At 47.2% G+C, this 15,764-nt stretch overlaps 1 protein-coding gene across 1 annotated transcript in view; it reads right to left on the bottom strand.

Annotated features, from left to right (window-relative positions):
- MIPEP (mitochondrial intermediate peptidase) overlaps positions 1-15,764 on the bottom strand; it is a 225,448-nt gene that overhangs the window by 130,598 nt on the left and 79,086 nt on the right. The window contains exons 6-7 of the mRNA XM_075337383.1: positions 7,763-7,945; positions 2,956-3,112 (exon numbers count right to left, since the gene is read on the bottom strand). Of these exons, the coding sequence (XP_075193498.1) occupies positions 2,956-3,112; positions 7,763-7,945 (340 nt within the window). The remainder of the gene's footprint in view (positions 1-2,955; positions 3,113-7,762; positions 7,946-15,764) is intronic.

Here is a 15,764-nt window from a genome sequence, read left to right as displayed (position 1 = left end):
CGATGAGGAACATTGTCATCAAGCGTCCCGAACACTGTCTGTCGGGAACCTGGAGGGTACCAGTTCCGGCTCTGGAAGGAAAGCTGGCTGGGGTATGGTGGCAAAGACTGTCAGCCAGGGAGCCCTAACAATCTTCATGTGTGAGGGCCTAGGCTATGAATCAATTGTCCAAAATAATAAGATAATCTGTCTTTGTATAACCATTGCTTAAATGCTATCATGTATACTAGGGTGCACATCTTCTGGAATGTATTATTGAAACTAATCATGCTAAACTGAACAAAGCAGGCATTCAGGAGGCTAGCTTAGATTTGTCTCTTGAATGTCAGTAACAAGCTGCTGATGTACGTGCACAGACTTTGCTTATCTCCAGGTGCATTATCAAGGACAGTATAGTCATGTAGGAAACTATAGCCAAATAAGGGAGTAAGTGAAACCAAGTTACATAATTGGTTAATAGCAATACAGATGTACTAAACAAACTGTATAACTGTGTTTTTTTACAATACACTGATTAGAAGAGCATTGAGCTTCTCCCAGATAGAGATACGTCTCTGTGTGGTCATTTCTCCTGATTCATATACATCTGCGCAGTTCTAAACTGGAATCCTTCTCCGAGACTCTGAGAGCCCCCTAGAGGTCTCCCCCATATACTACTGGGGAGAAGCTTTTTGGAACAGTGTCAGCAGCTTACACCCACGGTCTCTTGTGTCCCCCAATGAAGCAATGGAGAAATACTCCTGACATGACCTGCAGAAAATCATAATTTGAAAAAGGCTTCATGTTTTATGTCACTCTTAAAGGAGCACCACTCAAATGAAGTTGGGTAGAGAAAAAAAAATTATAGAAATATATATATATATATATATATATATATATATATATATATATATATTCTACATATACACATACATACATATTATATATATATATTCTACACACACACACACACACGCACACACACACACACATTTTACTCTCTGCCCTGATGACAGGATTAGGCTAAGTACACACTACACTACACTTGTAGCCACTTTTGGGTGAGGCTAAGGCATCCCTCCATTTTAGGGTCCAATTGCCAAAAGCATATGCCACACAATAAAAAAATGAAGGAAAGCGATCCAGCTGAGTGACCAGGTGATTTATTCAGTGCAATACAGACATGGCATGGTCGTAGTTAACGCGTTTCTGGCTTAACGCCCTTAGGCCTTGTGCGCACTGGGAAATGGAATTTTCTTGTGAAAATTCCGCATGCTCTCAAAGATTACCGCACCCGCGGTAAAAAACCGCGGGAAACCGCACCCGAAAACCGCATGCGGTTTGCCGCGGTTTTACCGCGGTATTATTCGCGGTATTGCCGCGGTTTTGCCGCGTGCGGGTTGGGATGTGCTTTATTGCATTCAATGCAATAAAGCACATTGAAAAAAAAAAAAAAAGTCATTTAATTCTGAGATAATAGATAGACAGAAGAATAGATAGAGGGATAGATAGACAGACAGACAGATAGATAGATAGATGACAGATCGCTGCATTTCCCACGGTCGGCAGTGAGTTCACATTACCGGCCGTGGGAAATGACCGGTAATTACCTCTGCTGTCTGCTGCATTCATTCAGCGCTGTGTCTGTGACAGTCGCGGCTGGATGTCAGCAGTGCAGGACCTGTGGATTATGCCGGAGTGGTGGATTACGTCGGAGCTTTGTTTCCGGGGGGGTTAATAAAATGGTGAACGAGGCTTGTTTGTTTTATTTAAAATAAAGGTATTTTCGGTGTCTGTGTTTTTTTCACTTTACTTACGGGTTGATCATGTCAGCTGTCACATAGACGCTGCCATGATCAAGCCTGGAGTTAATGGCGGTGGTCCCCCACCACCATTAACCCCTTGTATTACCTTGCTGCCACTGCTACACGGTGGCAAGAAGAGCCGAGGACACTCCGGTAGTGCCGCATAATGCATGCGACAGTGCTGGGGCAGCTGCGGCTGATATTCTCGGCTGCGGGAGGGGGAGTGAGGCGGGGGACATTATCCCTGTCCCTCTCCCTCCCCAGCCTGAGAATACCGGGCCGCCGCTGTGTGCTTACCTCGGCTGGAAGGTAAATATGCAGCGGAGCCCACGTTCTTTGTTTTCTATATTTCCGTTTTCTTTCTATGTGTGTTCTATGTGTCTGTGTCTATGTGTTCTATGTCTGTGATGTCTGTGTGTGATGTGATCTGTGTGTGTTTACTCTCTGCACGGCTTCCTCTTCCTGTAATGACATAACTTCCCTGCAAAACCGCAGACAGGCAATGTACATTACCGGAGGTAAACCGCGAAATACCGCAGGGAATAACGCAGGAAAACGCAGTGAACCGCACAGAATTTGCTGCCTGCGTTATTCCCTGCGGTATTTCATGATTAACATTGGAGTCAATGGAGTGAAATCCCGCAGCGATGTGCGGAAAAGAATTGACATGCACTTGTTTTTGCTGCGGGATTCCCGCAGCAAAACATGCAGCTGTCAAATTCCGCCCAGTGCGCACAGGATTTTTTTTCTCCATAGGATTTGCTGGTGATTCACTGCAGAGATGTTATGAACATTTTCTGCAGCGAAACATGCAGCAAATCCGCGGAAAATCCGTGGCAAAATCCGGTAAGTGCGCACATAGCCTTAATCATAATGATGATTAAGGGCGTTAAGCCAGAAACGCGTTAACTACGACCATGCCATGTCTGTATTGCACTGAATAAATCCCCTGGTCACTCAGCTGGATCGCCTTCCTTCATTTTTTACTGCTGCGGCTGGGGCAGGGCCGGATCAGAGTCTGAGGTGCGGTGAGGTCAGACGTGGGTGAGCTGGATTCTTTTACATATGCCACACAATACTCGCTATTTGCTGTGAAGGTATCTGAACCATATAAAATGAACTGCATTCTTAGTTGCGTGATTATTACACACACTTCTCACCAAAATTTTACCTGGTGTTCTTGCCATGGTCCCAAGCAATGCTCTGTGTGCAAAGGTTGGATAGCCAACAAGCTGAGCCAGCGCATTCCTACTCTTCAGCAATTCATCCAAGCACTGCACCTGATTGCTGTTAGGGTAAAGGAAGATCTTGTAAGCGGCTTCCCGAACCTAGATAAACACAAAAAAATATAATGATAAGCTACAAAAAAATAGGAGGTAATCAGGCATCACATATATACTACGCATAGTGTTGAGCGAGAAGTTAACTATTCGTACTTGCTATGCTGTTAGCGAGCACTGTCCGCTACTCGCATATTCGTTACGAGTAGCGGACACAATGTAAGTCAATGGAAAATACTTGCTAAGTAGCGAGTAACCCGAAAGTTTCTGGGTGCATATTGTTGCTGGGTGGTTCTGGGTGCATATTGCACCTGACAGGTTCCCTTTAAAAGCAATATTGAGACATTAGTGGCAGTTTAACCCCTTCAGCCCCCGGGCATTTTGTGTTTTTCCGTTTTGTTTTTTTCCTCTCTTTCTTCAGAGAGTCGTAACTTTTTTATTTTTCAGTCCATCTTGCCATATGAGGGCTTGTTTTTTGCGAGACGAGTTGTACTTTTAAATGAAACCATAAGTTTTACCATATAGTGTACTGGAAAACGGCAAAAAAATTCCAAGTGAGGAAAAATTGCAAAAAAAGTGTGCTCACACAATAGTTTTTGGGATATTTTATTCACGGTGTTCACTATATGGCAAAACTGATGTGTGGGTGTGATGCCTGAAGTCAGTGCGAGTTTGTAGACACTAAACATGAATAGGTTTACTTGTATTTAAGGGGTTAAAAAAAAAAATCACAAGCTTGTCCAAAAAAAGGCGCACATTTTGCGCTATTTTCCAAAACCCGTAGCGTTCTCATTTTTCGGGATCTATGGCTCAGGGATGGCTTATTTTTTGCGACTCGAGCTGACGTTTTTAACGGTACCATTTTTGCGCAGATGCTACGTTTTGATCGCCTGTTATTGCATTTTGCACAAAATTTGCGGCGACCAAAAAACGTAATTTTGGCATTTGGAATTTTTTTGACGCTACGCCGTTTACTGATCAGATTAATTGATTTTATATTTTGATAGATCGGGCATTTCTGAACGCGGCTATACCAAATATGTGTATATTTTTTATTTTTTTAACCCTTTAATTTTCAATGGGGCGAAAAGGGGGTGATTTGAACTTTTAGGTTTTTTTATTTTTTTAAATTTTTTAAAACTTTTTTTTTTTTTATTTTACTAGTCCCCCTAGGGGGCTATAGTGATCACCAATCCGATCGCTCTTCCCTATCTGCAGATCACAGCTACAGAGCTGAGAACTGCAGATTTGGTGCTTTACTTTCAAAGCCGGCTGTATTCAGGCATTGACAGGAAGTGACTCGTGTTAGCTACAGGCGTCACCACATGATCCTGTGCTACCATGGCAACCACCGAAAGTCACGAGATCATGTCACGTGACTTCCGATGGGGGCGGGGTAAGTCACTGTCATGGCGGCGCGCATATACATCTCACTGCCAGATTTTGGCAGCGAGATATAAGGGGTTAATGGCCGCGGGTGGAAGCGATTCCACCCGTGACTAGCAGGCACACATGTCAGCTGTTGAAAACAGCTAATAGGTGCGCGGATCGCCGCGACCTGCCCACGGCAGGGGGCGAGGATTAACCTCACACAATCCATGACGTAACCAGTACGTCATGGGTCGTTAAGGGGTTAAAGGCAAGCAATAACTCAGATCTCATTTATATGTATAAATACATTTGGATTTAATAGAAAGGAATGGCACATGATTTACATGAGGTTACAAAGGACCAGGGGGCTTTCCTTACAAGTAAAGTTAAATAGGAAAGGGTTCTTTACAGTTAGAGCAGTCCTAGATTGTGGAATGTCCACAAGAGGTAGTAATGGCAGATACTATAACTGCATTTATAACAGGGCTTCTCATACAGGTTCTGTCATAACAAATGGCATTGGGGTTAGAAATAATCTAGTAATAGAGAAGGTATAAGTTTTGGAGAGAAGCTGAACTTGATGGACCTGTGTCTTTTTTCAACCTATGTGTTAGAGTTGAGAGGCCCCTGATAATCATCAGATGATCGGCCGCTATGCCCAGTTTTTGGAATGTGGACTTTAGGCTCTATTTATATGACAGACAAAAGGAATAATACTTTTGTTACTTACAGGTAGGTGGATGTGGCACAATCTTTCTGGGATGCCCATCAGTTTACTGGGTATCCTACATGTGCCGTGAATTAAAAGTATGCAAATCAAAAAGGTCCGTGGAGCCTCTGTTAGGAGTCTTGACAAAGAAACTAGCCAGATATTCCTCCAGGAAGAACCTAGCCAAAGAGTTGCTCTTTTTAGGAGACCACCATAACCACTATATTAAATGGTCCTTTTAGTCAATATCCAGCTCTTGACAAGTTTAAAGATATGACAAGGGACATACCAAGGCCAGGTACCCATCCACAGACAGCTGTTTCGGGGTATTGCCCCTCATCAGTGTGGAGTAGGATTCTGGGTGGAGCAATGCCTAGTAGACCAAGACAAAACAATCACTGATCTCGGGGAGACCAGCCAGAGAAAACACTGCCGGCAGCCAGCAAAGGCGCTCAACACGGTGAAATCCTAGGTGTATTGCCCCCTGGGAAGTATGCAAATCAAAAAGGTCAGTAGAGCCTCTGTTAGGAGTGTAGACACGGAAAATAGCCAGATATCCCTCCGGGAAGGACCTAGCCAAGAAGTGGCACCTAGAATTTCACTGTGTTGAGCGCCTTTGTTGGCTGCCGGCAGTGTTTTCTCTGGCTGGTCTCCCCGAGATCAGTGACTCAAAAATATATTAACCCCAATTTTCTAAAAATTCTCCTTTATTATACCAAAGCTAAAAAATGACTCATAGACATAAATACATACAATGTCTCAACTGGAATCAGCCAATAAAGGGGTAGATACATAACAATAATTCATTTTTCAATCACAGATCGATATACATTTCTCCTCCTACAAATACCTCAGAGGGAAAAATTGCAATTTTTCAAGAATTTATATATATTTCATACCGTTGCTCATATTACATATTTTTAAAAACAACTATTAAACTCACTGTTACACAGTGGTTTAGGAGCTAAATACAGTGACAAAAAAGGGATATTTCGTCTCTATATCTAGTTCCAACTCCTATCCAGTTCTAGAGACCATATAACCACAATAATGCAAGTGTCATCCCTAATAACTCCTTTTGATGTATTTTATGACCGCTATTCAACATCCAGATCACATCCACAGCTGGTCAATTTAACAAAGGAAAAAACAGGGATAACTTTAAAACTAGGCACATCCTGGAATACCCATAGGTTATTCCTAACAGAACCAACACCCAACATGTGGTGTACACTTATCTACTACGTATTTTTTGTCTTGCTTGGATGGAATATTAATATTTTTATGATCAATAAAGAATCTGTTTTTTAAGAAAATTCTACTTTCTCCTGAAGTTGCTGGAATTTCTCCTTTTTCTTTACACTTATCTACTGAGCTGTTATTTTAGATACCATGCACCTTATAGAATGCCAAAAGGTCATTCTCTACAGAACAGAGACCTAATATCGGCCCAACGCCATCATCTGAACTGTTAGAAAAAGGATTTCTTCAGCAAAGCAACAAACACATATATGCCAAGGATTACACAGAATAAGTCCAATAACCATAGTTTGTTCCTTGATAAAATTCTTGATAGATGAAATGTTTATCACATATATACTTGAAGTTAAAAAATTGTATTCTTCTTCATAAAGATAGTTGATTTCAGACACATGATATGTCACAGGTTCCTTCTGGTAATGGTTAGACACTCTGTGCTTGATAGCTTCACACTCTTGGGATACACTTTACACCTTACACCTCATTTCAGACACATGATATGTCACAGGTTCCTTCTGGTAATGGTTACACACTCTGTGCTTGATAGCTTCACACTCTTGGGATACAGTTTACACCTTACACCTCGACGCGTTTCCCCCCCTTGTATGATAGAGCCAAAGGGTTCATCAGGAGGTTTTATTGATCCATGAGTTCAATATCAATATTCAATATGGATCTAAAAGAGGAGGAGAGAAATGTATACAATCTCTCAATAAAGATGAAATACACTTCCTAACATATATATAAGAAGGCTACACCATCAGGGTCTTACTAAAAATGAGGCCATAGATAATCCTCTCCCCGAGATCAGTGATTGTTTTGTCTTGTTGGTCTACTAGGCATTGCTCCCACCTAGCCAGAATCCTACTCCACACTGATGAGGGGCAATACCCCGAAACAGCTGTCTGTGGATGGATACCTGGCCTTGGTATTTCCCTTGTCATATCTTTAAACTCGTCAAGAGCTGAATATTGACTAAAAGGGCCACCTAATATGGTGGTTATGGTGGTCTCCTAAAAAGAGCCACTCCTTGGCTAGGTCCTTCCCGGAGGGATATCTGGCTATTTTCCATGTCGAGACTCCTAACAGAGGCTCCACGGACCTTTTTGATTTTCATACTTCCCAGGGGGCAATGCACCTAGGATTTCACGGTGTTGAGTGCCCTCACTGGCTGCCGGCAGTGTTTTCTCTGGCTGGTCTCCCCGAGATCAGTGATTGTTTTGTCGTGAATTAAAAGTAACATGTCCTGGTAACAACTTTAATGAGTAATGAAATAAAAAGCTTCATACACATGTACTGTGCAACTCGGAGAACAGACGGAGGCAGCCATGTATCATCTACTCCTGCAAATCACCTACCAGATCGTCCGGACAGTCTGCGTGTATCCCACTGATCTGTATGTACTTTCCATCCCAGGAGAAATGAGAGCGGATATGTTCGGGGATAACACTGACATCAATCCTATTGGGCAGGTTGGATCCCATTAGGAAGTCATTACTGAGGTCGGCAATCACAACGTTCAGGTTGACGGCCTTCTGACGCTGCGATGAGACAAAAGAATTACTCTTCAGATTCAGATGTCAAACTTTGATGACACTTTCTACTCCCGAAAGGAAGCACTAATCCCAATAAGACTTGATATAAGGGGGGTAAAATCCTTATTGCAAAGTGACAGTGCTTGCTGCAAAACCTATAAGCAGGTAAGTAAGGTCGGGATTACTAGTATACACATGTGCATAGAAAGTTAAGAGACTTAGAAATGTAGTGTTACATGGAGAACTTTCTGATAAAAAGGTGGTGCATGTAATGCATACACATGCCAGGAGCCCAACAACAGTGGTTGTCATCCCAAAACACTTCCCTAAAGGAAGGTTGTCTCATCTGAGTGGTTAAACCTGCCAAGTGCTCATAAAAAACATGCAACTTTGCAATATAATGGTTATTAAAAAATAGTATTTCTATAGCTCGTTGCCTAGGGAACCAGCCACCGCTGCGGTCTGTTAGCAGAGGCCAGTTTCCAAGGCAAGAAAGGCAGCGCCTGCAGCTACGACTAGCTTCAGTGCTCCTGCGCTCTTCTGATGCTGCACCACCCATGATTAAGCCATCGTAAACACTGCGAAACGTACGTCGGGTCCTCCACGGGACACCCTGACTGGTAATATGCCTCACCGTTTTCCCCCTATCCCGCTGGAATACACATCATAGCCATTGTGTCTTTTCTGATTTTAGGGAAGGCCGTGTGTGAACGGATAGGAGGCGGTGCACTCATAGTGCTGGTTTAAGCTATCCCACTGTACCTTTTAAAGTTGTCCTCTATATTCTAGGTGTTGTGTTATCAAGCATTGTGTATATCGATTAATTATTTATCTATGTATTGCAGAAAAATCTTCAGTAATTTTTGTCTTTTAACTATTTCATACCAATAAAACAATTTTTATATTTGTACCACAAAAAAACTCCTCATTCCTTTGTGTTTCAACTTACAAATAGCAGTCCGGCCAGCTTCAGTGCTCCTGCGCTCCTCTGATGCTGCAGAGGTAAACCTACCTTTCCTTGCCACATTGGACAGTGCACAGTCTGGGACCGCACATTAAAAGGGAACCAATCACAGGGATTTTCCTATATAACCTAAAGCCAGTGCTATACTAGCACTATCAGGCTGAGTCTATACATACCTGTAGTGGTCAGCTCGGATGTATAAGTTTTGAAACCCCAAAAAAGTTTATAAAATGAGCTGCTTGTTGAGTGACAGCAGCTGAGGATCAGATAATATCTGGGGGGCAGCGTCGCACTGGCTACCGGAGGAATCTCCAGTAATGCCAGGCCTGGATTCAGTTACTTGCATTGCACTCCGGAGCTCTCACCTGAGCTCCAGAGTGCAGCCTAGACTGCACCGCGAGCGCCGAGTGATTGATTCCCCGGCGATTGCGGTTCAGTTCATGACACCAGCAGACAGGCCAGGCTGATCTACGGTGCTCCCACCTGAAATCCACATTGCAGCCCAGCCTGTCCGCAGCTGTTATGAACTGAACCGCAATCTCCGGGGAATCAATTACTCGCTGCTCGCGGTGCAGTCCTGCAAACTCTGAGATCAGACCAGGCTGCAGGTGAGCGCTCCAGAGTGCAATGCAGGTAACTGAATCCAGGCCTGGTATTACTGGCGATTCCTCCGGTAGCCAGTCCGACGCTGCTGGGGGTATTCATAGTTATCCCCTCCCCCTGTTAGAATTAGCATAACTATTATACAAATGATTCCCTTTGTCTCTTGCAGGACCTGTGTGATGTCATTCTAGAAGACTGTTTATAAAAGCTCACTGGTGGTGGCTACAGCTTATAGTCGCCAAATCTGGTGACTGGTTTCCTTTAAAGGAGGTCTCCACTACTAGGACAACCGCTTCCTATTCCACATGTTTCCCCCAGGTAAAATAATAAAGCCTATATTCGCCTCCAGGACCAGTGCCGTTCCAGAAGTATCAGATTTGCATACAAGCGGTCACTTGATATAAGTATGCAAATCGGATACTTGCAGTCACGTTACTGTTGCTCCTGGTGCTACCACCAAAGAATCTTGACAGTGTGCAATGCACGCACTGTAAGGATTCAGGAGTCTGCAGTCAGACTGGAGACTAAGCTCAAGCCTGGACAACCTCTTCAAACCAAAACAGAACTATGTAAGTAGCTTTGCACAACCCATATCAATTGGGTTCTGTGAATATATCAAAGAAGGGAATTTTGTTTACTTACCGTAAATTCCTTTTCTTCTAGCTCTAATTGGGAGACCCAGACAATTGGGTGTATAGGCTATGCCTCCGGAGGCCGCACAAAGTATTACACTCAAAAGTGTTAAGCCCCTCCCCTTCTGCCTATACACCCCCCGTGCTCCCACGGGCTCCTCAGTTTTGGTGCAAAAGCAAGGAGGAAAAAGAATTATAAACTGGTTAAAAGTAACTTCAATCCGAAGGAATATCGGAGAACTGAAACCATTCAACATGAACAACATGTGTACACAAAAAAACAGGGGCGGGCGCTGGGTCTCCCAATTAGAGCTAGAAGAAAAGGAATTTACGGTAAGTAAACAAAATTCCCTTCTTCTTTGTCGCTCTATTGGGAGACCCAGACAATTGGGACGTCCAAAAGCAGTCCCTGGGTGGGTAAAATAATACCTCATAATAGAGCCGTAAAACGGCCTCTTCCTACAGGTGGGCAACCGCCGCCTGAAGGACTCGTCTACCTAGGCTGGCATCCGCCGAAGCATAGGTATGCACCTGATAGTGCTTCGTGAAAGTGTGCAGGCTCGACCAGGTAGCCGCCTGACACACCTGCTGAGCCGTAGCCTGGTGCCTCAAAGCCCAGGACGCGCCCACGGCTCTGGTAGAATGGGCCTTCAGCCCTGAGGGAACCGGAAGCCCAGCAGAACGGTAGGCTTTGATAATTGGCTCTTTGATCCACCGAGCCAGGGTTGATTTGGGAGCCTGTGACCCTTTACGCTGGCCAGCGACAAGGACAAAGAGTGCATCCGAGCGGCGCAGGGGCGCCGTACGAGAAATGTAGAGTCTGAGTGCTCTCACCCAATCTAACAAGTGCCAATCCTTTTCACATTGGTGAACTGGATGAGGATAAAAAGAAGGTAAGGAGATATCCTGATTAAGATGAAAGGAGGATACCACCTTAGGGAGAAAATCCGGAACCGGACATAGAACCACCTTGTCCTGGTGAAACACCAGGAAAGGGGCTTTGCACGACAATGCTGCTAGCTCAGACACTCTCCGAAGAGAAGTGACTGCTACTAGAAAAACCACTTTCTGCGAAAGTCGTGAGAGGGAAATATCTCTCATTGGCTCGAATGGTGGTTTCTGAAGAACCATCAGAACCCTGTTTAGATCCCAGGGTTCTAACGGCCGCTTGTAAGGAGGAACGATGTGACAAACCCCCTGCAGGAACGTGCGTACCTGTGGAAGCCTGGCTAGGCGCTTCTGGAAAAACACAGAGAGCGCTGAGACTTGTCCCTTAAGGGAGCCGAGCGACAAACCCTTTTCCAGTCCAGATTGAAGGAAGGACAGAAAAGTGGTCAAGTCAAAAGGCCAGGGAGAAAAACCCTGAGCAGAGCACCACGACAGGAAAATTTTCCACGTCCTGTGGTAGATCTTGGCGGACGTTGGTTTCCCAGCCTGTCTCATAGTGGCAATGACGTCTTGAGATAACCCTGAAGACGCTAGGGTCCAGGACTCAATAGCCACACAGTCAGGTTGAGGGCCGCAGAATTCAGATGGAAAAAACGGCCCTCGAGATAGCAAGTCTGTTCGGTCTGGTAGTGTCCACGGTTGGCCGACCGTGAGATGCCACAGATCCGGGTACCACGACCTCCTTGGCCAGCCTGGAGCGACGAGGATGGCGCGGCGGCAGTCGGTCCTGATCTTGCGTAACACTCTGGGCAACAGTGCCAGCGGAGGAAACACATAAGGGAGCTGAAACTGCGACCATCCTGAACTAAGGCGTCTGCCGCCAGAGCTCTGGGATCTTGAGACCGTGCCATGAACATTGGTACCTTGTTGTTGTGCCGGGACGCCATGAGGTCGACGTCCGGCACCCCCCAGCAGCAACGGATCTCCTGAAACACGTCCGTGTGAAGGGACCATTCCCCTGCGTCCATGCCCTGGCAACTGAGATAATCTGCTTCCCAGTTTTCCACGCCTGGGATGTGAACTGCGGATATGGTGGATGCCGTGGCTTCCACCCACATCAAAATCCGCCGGACTTCCTGGAAGGCTTGCCAGCTGCGTGTGCCGCCTTGGTGGTTGATGTATGCCACCGCTGTGGAATTGTCCGACTGAATTCGGATCTGCTTGCCCTCCAGCCACTGCTGGAACGCTTTCTGGGCAAGATACACTGCCCGTATTTCCAGAACGTTGATCTGAAGCGAGGACTCTTGCTGGGTCCACGTACCCTGAGCCCTGTGGTGGGGAAAAAACCGCTCCCCACCCTGACAGACTCGCGTCCGTCGTGACTACTTCCCAGGATGGGGGTAGGAAGGATTTCCCCTTCGATAACGAAGTGGGAAGAAGCCACCACCGAAGGGAAGCTTTGGTCGCCTGAGAGAGGGAGACGGTCCTGTCGAGGGACGTCGGCTTCCTGTCCCATTTGCGTAGGATGTCCCATTGAAGGGGACGCAGGTGAAACTGCGCGAAAGGGACTGCCTCCATTGCTGCCACCATCTTCCCCAGGAAGTGCATGAGGCGCCTCAAGGGGTGTGACTGGCCTTGAAGGAGAGATTGTACCCCTTTCTGTAGTGCCTACTGCTTGAACAGCGGAAGCTTCACTATCGCTGAGAGGGTATGAAACTCCATGCCAAGATATGTCAGCGATTGGGCCGGTGTCAGATTTGACTTTGGAAAATTGATGATCCACCCGACACCCTGGAGAGTCTCCAGGGAAGCGTCGAGGATGCGTTGGCATGCCTCTTGAGAGGGTGCCTTGATCAGCATCCAAGTACGGGATCACCGAGTGACCCTGCGAGTGTAGGAGCGCTACTACAGTAGCCATAACCTTGGTAAAAACCCGTGGGGCTGTTGCCAGGCCGAACGGCAGTGCCACGAATTGCAGGTGTTCGTTTCCTATGTCGAAGCGCAAGAAGCGCTGGGCTCTGGAGCAATCGGTACGTGGAGATAAGCATCTTTGATATCGATCGATGCAAGGAAATCTCCTTGGTACATTGAGGCGATGACGGAGCGGATGGATTCCATCCTGAACCGTCTGGTTTTACATGTTTGTTGAGCAGTTTCAGGTCCAGGACCGGGCGGAAAGACCCGTCCTCCTTTGGGACCACAAACAAGATGGAGTAAAAACCGTGGCTCAGTTGCTGAAGAGGAACCGGGATCACCACTCCTTCTGCCTTCAGAGTGCACAGCGCCTGCAGAAGAGCCTCGGCTCGCTAGGGAGGCGGGAATGACCTGAAGAATCGAGTCGGGGGACGAGAGGTGAACTCAATCTTGTAACCGTGAGACAGAATGTCTCTCACCCAGCGGTCTTTTATTTGTGGCAGCCAGGTGTCGCAAAAGCGGGAGAGCCTGCCACCGACCGAGGATGCTACTAGAGGAGGTCGAAGCCATGAGGAAGCCGCTTTGTTAGCGGCGCCTCCGGTGGCCTTTTAAGGACGTGACTTAGACCGCCATGCATCAGAGTTCCTTTGTTCTTTCTGAGACCTTTTGGACGAGGAGAATTGGGACCTGCCCCGCCCTGAAAAGACCGAAACCTCGACTGCCCTCTCCTCTGTTGGGGTATGTCCTGTTTGGACTGGGGTAAGGATGTATCCTTTCCCTTGGATTGTGTGATGATTTCATCCAGACGCTCGCCAAACAGCCTGTCGCCAGAAATTGGCAAACTGGTTAAGCGCTTTTTTGGAAGCAAAATCTGCCTTCCATTCCCGTAGCCACAAGGTCCTGCGGAGTACCACCGAATTGGCGGTCGCGACCGCCGTACGGCTCGCAGAGTCCAGGACAGCAATAATAGCGTAAGACGCAATTGCCGAGGTCTGGGTGGTAATGGATGCCACTTGTGGCGCGGCCATGCATGTGGCTGCTTCAATTTGCGCTTGACCTGCTGAGATAGCTTGTAGCGCCCATACGGCTGCGAATGCTGGGGCAAAAGAAGCTCCGATAGCTTCATAGATGGATTTCAACCAGAGCTCCATCTGCCTGTCAGTGGCATCCTTGAGCGAGGCCCCCTCTTCCACTGCAAGTATGGATCTAGCCGCCAGTCTGGAGATTGGAGGATCCACTTTGGGACACTGAGTCCAACCTTTAACCACGTCAGGGGGAAAAGGATAACGTGTATCCTTAAGGCGCTTAGAAAACCGCTTATCTGGACAAGCATGATGAATCTGGACTGCCTCTCTGAATCAGAGTGGTCCAGAAACATACTCGGTGTAAGAGAAGCTGACTCCTCCGCCGGAGGAGCTGAGGGAGAAATATCCAGCATTTGATCGATGGACGCAATAAGAACGTTCACTATGGCGTCCCCGTCTGGAGTATTAAGATTGAGAGCGCCCTCAGGATCAGAATCCTGATCAGCTGTCTCCGCATCATCAACCAGAGATTCCCCCCGCTGAGACCCTGAACAATATGATGTCGAGGGAAATTCTAAGCGAGCCCGCTTAGTCGGTCTGGGGCTGGGGTCTAAGTCAGAACCCTCAGTCTGGGATGTATGAGATACCCCGGGAGGACATTGTTGGTCCAACTGAGGGGGGCCAGGGAACAATGATTCAACAGAGTCCCTTTGCTGAGATACCGGCCTGGACTGCAAGGCTTCTAGTATCTTAGTCATAGTCTCAGAGAGTTTTGCAAACTCCGTCCCCATCACTAGGACAGTGTCAACAGGTGGCTCCCCCTGGGCCCCTCTTAGCAGAGGCCCTGGCTGAAGAAGTGTCACAGGGCCGAACATTGCACACAATGAGGGTCAATGGAACCTGCCGGCAGCTGGGTCGTACAAGCGACGCAGGCAGCATAATAAGCCTGTGCTTTGGCACCCCTGCCTTTTGTGGGCGCCATGCTATTGTTTTCCCTGAGTAACACACTAGGGTATATAGCCAGAATGAACTGTGCTCATACAGTGTAAAATATATACTATAAACAAATAATGTATCAATACACTACAGCACCATGGGGCTAGCACCACATGTGCTGCTTACCATCCGCCTAAAGCGGTTATGAGGCCACCAGAGACCGTGTCTGGGTCTCCCAGGGTTAATCCCTCTCTGCAGCGTCGGAGGAGCTGACAGGAATGGCTGCGGCGTCCTGACGAGAGGAGGGAGCCGTGGGCGTGGCCGAGGTGCTCACACTGTGCACAGTGAGGGGGGTGGAGTATGGAAATCATACTCCAGCCCTCAGTGCTGCTCTTCCCGCCCTTCCCCTGCCTGTCAGGGCTGAGGGCGGGAGAAAGGGAAACTAGGCCGCAAGCAAGCCGGGGACTCGAGTATACGCGTGGCCGCCGTAAAAGCGCGGCCGACGCCGAAGTCCCCGGCGAACTACAAGTCCCAGCCGCGCCGCAGTTTCCCATGGCAGCGGCGGTTAGCGCGGTAGCCCCTACATATAAACACACTCAGCGACGCTGAGTGTGTAATGGCACAGTTTAACCCGGTCAGCGCCGCGGTCCCCGGTGCACTAGCACACCCAGCAAAGCTGAGGTGTTGCCGTGCGCGGTCCCCACAGGGATACAGAGTACCTTCACGTAGCAGGGCCATGTCCCTGAACGGTACCCGGCTCCTATCCAGCAGGCTCCACAGGAGTTGTGGATGAAGCACGGTCTCAGTGCCTGGAGACCGATAGGATCCCACTTCACCCAGAGCCCTGAGGGGGATGGGGAAGG

The sequence above is a fragment of the Anomaloglossus baeobatrachus genome, chromosome 2 (genome assembly GCF_048569485.1).
Source record: "Anomaloglossus baeobatrachus isolate aAnoBae1 chromosome 2, aAnoBae1.hap1, whole genome shotgun sequence".
Lineage (NCBI taxonomy): Eukaryota > Metazoa > Chordata > Amphibia > Anura > Aromobatidae > Anomaloglossus > Anomaloglossus baeobatrachus.
The sequence above is the reverse complement of the archived record's forward strand: the minus strand, read 5'-3'. Positions and strand labels throughout refer to the sequence as shown.